Source organism: Heliconius melpomene, chromosome 21 (assembly GCF_056956725.1).
Source record: "Heliconius melpomene rosina isolate 202511_hmr_F chromosome 21, ASM5695672v1, whole genome shotgun sequence".
Lineage (NCBI taxonomy): Eukaryota > Metazoa > Arthropoda > Insecta > Lepidoptera > Nymphalidae > Heliconius > Heliconius melpomene.
In genome coordinates, this window is record NC_140409.1 from 747,084 (window position 1) to 753,005 (window position 5,922).

General features: G+C 33.8%; 1 protein-coding gene across 3 annotated transcripts; it reads right to left on the minus strand.

The window, feature by feature from the left end:
- Positions 1 to 214: 214 nt before the first annotated feature.
- LOC146526747 (uncharacterized) lies at positions 215 to 1,950 on the minus strand. 3 transcript variants are annotated; one of them, XR_014879359.1, is made up of 3 exons: positions 1,819 to 1,934; positions 1,565 to 1,702; positions 215 to 1,053 (listed from the first exon to the last, which is right to left on the minus strand). XR_014879359.1 is itself a non-coding variant. In XM_085206751.1 (2 exons), exons 1-2 carry the CDS (start codon positions 1,772 to 1,774, stop codon positions 973 to 975), a joined length of 216 nt encoding a protein of 71 aa, XP_085062877.1. In that variant the 5' UTR covers positions 1,775 to 1,950; the 3' UTR covers positions 215 to 972. The 3 variants fall into 3 exon arrangements, 2 of the variants coding, with proteins under 2 accessions (XP_085062877.1, XP_085062876.1); XM_085206751.1 differs by having other exon boundaries at positions 215 to 978; positions 1,565 to 1,950; XM_085206750.1 differs by having other exon boundaries at positions 215 to 1,702.
- Between the last annotated feature and the right edge of the window lie 3,972 nt (positions 1,951 to 5,922).

Consider the following 5,922-nt stretch of genomic DNA (forward strand, 5'->3'; position numbering starts at 1 on the left):
GAAAGAACAACACAAATAAAATTTAAAGAAAAACACGTATGCAAAGGCGGTCTTATTGCTTTAAGCAATCTCCACCAGACAACCTTTGAAACATTACGGATAAAATGTAATGAGGAGAAAGGGGATAACGTCTCAGTGCAAATTTTATGAAATATAATTAAATATTATATATAATGTGAATGTTATTTTATAGTAGTAATTAAAACACACTGAGTTTCTCGTTAAAGAAACGACATTTAATGTCTATTACTTCTAACAAATTTTTATGTTACACGTGTTCAGCAAAATTAATTAAAAAGATCTATGTTGACAGTTTTGTATAGCTTAACTATTTGTACAGATTATCTTTTTCAAACCATAGACGTAGTTACGTCTATGGCCAGGAATTAAAAATTAAAGAGAATTACATGTAATTGTCTTTACATCTCCCTCCCAAAGTAGGTTCCTCAAGCAGAGGCATTGGAGTAATTTTTGAAATGTGGAAAAAATTTGATTCAGATTTTTTATGACCAGTATTTATCTTGAAAATTGAGTTTGATATTTTTTCCATGATTTGATAGGGACCGCTTCGCAATTCATCAAGTTTCCTTCTATTTAATTTATTTCCATTGTCCACAAAAACAATGTCACCAACTTTTAAATCTATATGTTTTCTATTTTTATCATAAATCACTTTGTTATAATTATGAGACTTGATTGTATTTTCCAGAGCTTTTTCTCTATCTTTAGTAAGATCATATTCTGTCTTTTTTAGTTTAAGTTCATTTGGCAAAATAGTGACATCTGTGCCATTTAACAAATATTTTGGAGGAAATCCTGTGACAGAGTGTATAGTTTCATTATAGTTTCTAACACAATGATGTGCTATAGTTGTCCATGCTATTTTTGTATTATTTTCGTTAATCTTGCATCTGATTCTATTAACTAACGTTTGATTCAGTCTTTCATTTAAGCCATTTGAGAAGGGCGAGTTCACAGCTGTAAAAATTATGGGAATATTTTTGTCATCTAAAAATTTTTTAAATTCTTTTGAATTGATTCCGGGGTATTGATCTGAAAGAATTACGCCAATGTGGTCAGGTTCTGCACAGCTTTTTACTAGTCTAATGAAATCATTTGCATTTTGAGTACTTGATGTTAAAATATATGCATATCTTGTAAAATGATCTGATAGTAGATGTAAGTATTTCTTTGTGGACCTAGAACCCCCAAAGCCACCAATAGTATCAATAGAACATATCTCAAAGGGTTTTGTGGCAGGACCTAAGTGAGACATCAAACCATATTTATTTAGTCCTCTTGATTTGTTCTTTATACACATTATACAAGTTTCACATATCCTTTTTATGTTTTTGGTCATGTTTTTTGATGTATATAGTGAACTGATCATTTTGTGCATTTGATTGATTCCTATATGACCTAGGTTTGTATGTACATTTTTCATCAATTGTATACTAAATTTCTCTGATATAATAATTTTTTCCTTTTTTTTTACTTTTTTATAATAAACATTGTTTTTAGTAATTAACTTATTTTTCCTACACTGTATTTCTTTATTATTTACCTGATCATTTAAGATATCTTCTATTTTTATTATGTTGACTATTTTTAATTGTTCATCCTTATTTTCATTTGGTTCCAGGACTGGGTTCCTGCTTAAGCAATCAGCTTCGAGGTTGTATTTTCCTGGAGCATATTTAACCTGAAAATCATATTGGGATAGATAAAATGTCAGATCCCCTAATTCTTCGTCCGTTCTCGACTTAATATTCATATTTTCTAATGGTTTATGGTCTGAGAATACAATAAATTTCCTACCTATCAAAAGATGCTGCCAATATTTTACGCATTCTTTAATTGCTAGACATTCCAGATATATAGCTTTCTTTCTTTTTTGAACATCACTCAATTTTTTCGAGAAATATGCCACTGGTTTCACAAGATTGTCTTCTTGAGGCTGCTTTAGAACTGTACCCACTCCTAGTATACTGGCATCAGTGTATATGTAAATAGGTAAATTTGGATTAAAAATAGTTAATATAGGTTGAGAGCACAATATTTGTTTCATTTCATTAAATGCTTCTTCACAGTTTTTTGTCCAATTAAAGGATTGCCCTTTTCTTAACAAGTTATGTAATGGTTCCAGTTTAACCGCTATATTAGGGACATACTTATGATAAAAGTTTATTTTCCCCAAAAACTGTCTAACGTTTTTTGGGGTTTTTGGAGTAGGGAAGTTTTTTATTGATATTAAGTTGTCTTTCAAAGGCCTTACTGAATTGTTCTGTATAATGTGGCCCAGATATTTAACTGAATCAGCTGCAAATGTACACTTGGAAAATTTTAATCTTAACCCTTCAATTTTTATTGCTTCAAATAACTGTTTTAAGTGTCTAATATGATCTGAAAAGGATTTTGAAAACAGTAAAATATCATCAATATAGCATACTGTGAACTCACCAAGCTTATGTTTCCGGATTATGTTACACATTATTCTCTGGAATATTGCCGGAGATGTTTTTAGACCAAATGGCAAACAAGTCCATTGGTAATGACCTTCTTGTGTGACGAATGCTGTTTTATGCCTATCTGAAACACGAAGAGGAATTGACCAAAATGCAGAGTTTAGATCCAGTGTAGAAAAAAAAATACAATCTCTTGTTTTAACTAATAGGTCCTCAATAAGTGGGAATGGCTGTGATTGTGGAACTACAATTTTATTTAAATCTCGAAAATCTATGCATAACCTTGATTTTTTATTTTCCTCTTTCTTATAAGCCAGTGTAACTGGGGCAGCAAACGGACTATATGATTCTTCTATCATATTTTTTTCCAATAACTTTGTAATCTGATTTTCTATCTCTTTCTTATCTTCAATTGTACAACGATATGGCCTTCTACTGCAATATTTGTCTATTAATAGATCAATATGTGCTTCATACTCCGTTACTTTTCCAATGTCATACTTATCCTTTGCAAACACAGATTTATGGTTCAATATTAAATCATTTATCATTGCCTGTTTTTGGAAATCGAGATGGTTAATAAAAATTTTGAAGTTCTCTTCACAGAAATTTTCATTGAAATTTATTGAATTATCCAATTTAATTTCATTTGGAATTGTAGTATATGATTCCTTAGAATCTACTTCTCTTCCCTGTAAAGGGATTTTCTGATAAACTTCCAAGTTCGGAACAAGCTCCGGTCCCAATCACCTTAGTCTCCGACATCAGAAGTGGGATGAACCTCACTCTCACGTGAAGTAAGTAATGTTTCGACACTTTCAATAGTCTACCGTTCTGTGAGTGTGTAAATACGTAGTTACGTCGCGTGAGTGTAGTAAATAATTTCGTTAGTCTGTTCGTTTCGTTAGTTACGTTAATTTCTTTAGTTTGAGATTCTTAAAGTATCGACGCCCCGTCTAATACGCACCGTATTAAATGAAAAATGTAAAAAAATATTTCAAATTTTAAAAAATTATGTCGGTAGGTCACTAATTTTATAGAAGGTTTACAATGAAATCATTATGAACGTAATTCATTTTAAAAAAGGTGAAATACAGTTGTTTCCATAATTATGGCGCAGCATATAACAGTGTAAATTAAAGAAACGGAAGTTATTTGGTAATTTAATTTTAAAAAAGTGACATATTTGAAAGTGACATATTAGGTAAAGATTGTTTAAAGAAAGTAAAGAGGTTAGTTAATTCTTTTAAAGTGATTATAAAGTTAGGTGTAATTGTTAAGAGAAATAAAATAGTTAGTGAACGTACCGTATATTTCAAATTGTATTAAAAGAAAAGTAATGGCTCCGAATATTGTAAAGGTTAGTGTCGCTTAATATTTAAGTTCAACTAGGGTTTTGGTCGCCAGTAACCAGTTAATTATTTTAAGTAAATGGTGTTAATCCAATTAGTGACAATTTCATCCGCTTCATTCTTTGGTTGTTCGATGGGTTAGTTGGTCGAAGGGATAGTGTTGTCCGGGCCATGCAGCTGATAGCGGCTGGTCGAAAGGACACATTCATCAACTTCATTTTTAGGTTGATCGAAGGGTTAGTTGGTCGTAGCGTCGTAGGGTCGAAAGTTTGAAGGGTCATGCACGTGTGGCTGGTCGAAGAGACACATTCATCCGGTTCATCCTTAGGTTGTGTCGAAGGTTTAGTTAGTCGAATTGGTCGAAAGGACTCGCCCGTCCTGTTCAATTTGATAGTGTTAGGTTAGATTAGGTCCAATTTGATAGTGTTAGGTTAATGTGTCAGGATTGGACGAGCGGAATAAAGTAGTAGTGATCTCAGTAGGAGTGGTATGGTTGGATTATTATTCTTAGGCAGGCTAAATCGAGCACTATTGAAGGCAAAAGCGCTCGAGGACGCGCGCATAGGATTGGCCGTATCAGGGAAGCAGATTATTTAAGTTGCCAGTTGTCAAAACCAGATGGTGTTGCCTGTCACTCTGACGTCACACCGATCGATGACAATCACATAAAACCAACCGCACGGACGTACGCTCAGTCGAGGCTCTACCACGGCTCGGTGCACTACTCGTGCTCCACCGCTGGCCAACCTCGACTACTTCAATTACAAATGTGGTTAAGACCTATTTGCAATTATACTGGGCTGGAGCAGTGAAAGGCGAGTGTTAGTACTGTAAAGGGATCCCTTAAGCCTACAGTTGTGGTCACAAGTCCACGGCACTGCTCCAAGCTTCACGTCAAGAGTAAGATAACATTTCTTATAATTACCACGCCCGAATTAGAAGTACGATGTCGGTCATATCTGTCTACATCAGAAGTGGGATCGGAACAAGCTCCGGTCCCAATCACCTTAGTCTCCGACACATAATATTAAAAAAAATAAATAAAGATAAACTATTATACTAAATTAAATAAGTACTCTTTCAGACGATTTTTAAAACTGTATAGACATTTGGAATGACGAACTTCTGTAGGAAGTTCATTCCAAAGAATTGCAGATTTCATAGTAAAAGACTTAGAATAAAATAGGGTATGGGAAGTTGGTAATTTAAGGAGATTATCACAACGGGATCTAAGGTGGAGGTGAAGAAGTGAATCGGCACCTAGGAAACAAAATCGATCTTTTAAGTAGGAGGGAGAGAGAGAGTTGTACAGGATAGAATAGAGGAGAGTCAGCATGCGGAAATTTCGGCGATGTCGGATAGGAAGCCATCCAAGCTGACGACGATGATCAGAAACATGATCAAATTTACGTAAACCGAAGATAATAGATTTTGTAACCGCTCTAGTTTATTTAGTTGTTCCTCAGATAAGTCTGGGTAACACGAATCAGCATAGTCTAAAATCGGTAACAGTAGTGAATGAGCTAGAGCAGTTTTGGTCTTTATAGGTAGGAAATATTTCCATCGTTTGAGCGATCCGATAGTGGCAAATAATTTACGGCTAACCTCAGCTATCTGTACTGACCAAGATAGGGAATTGTCTATAATAATTCGCTCGTACACGCGCTCACTTCTTCGTGAGCGCGTGTACGAGCTACACACACAGTTAAGCGTTCCTTTTGTAAATTTAAAATTATATGTCATTTAAAGTTATATAAACCATTGAACAATAATAGTGAATAATTAAACTTGATTTCTAATCATTAAAGTAATTTTCGAAAGTGTCTAGTGAATAAATAATATCATATCAGTGAAATAAAAGTCTACAATAGTTCGAAGAAAAGTCTAACCGCAGACATTGTTCGATTAAAACGTGTCAGTGCCGCGATCTGCATGGCGTTTTGGACTTTATTACAATACTAATACGAGACAGTTTAGCATCTGCGTCTTGTGGAGTGTACTGCTTAGTTAGTTAGCTAGTTACCCTCAGTTGTTTTTATTTAACAAATATAGGTTATCAAATTATTAAAATATAATTATTAACAATGTCCTCTAAATGCAGTGTA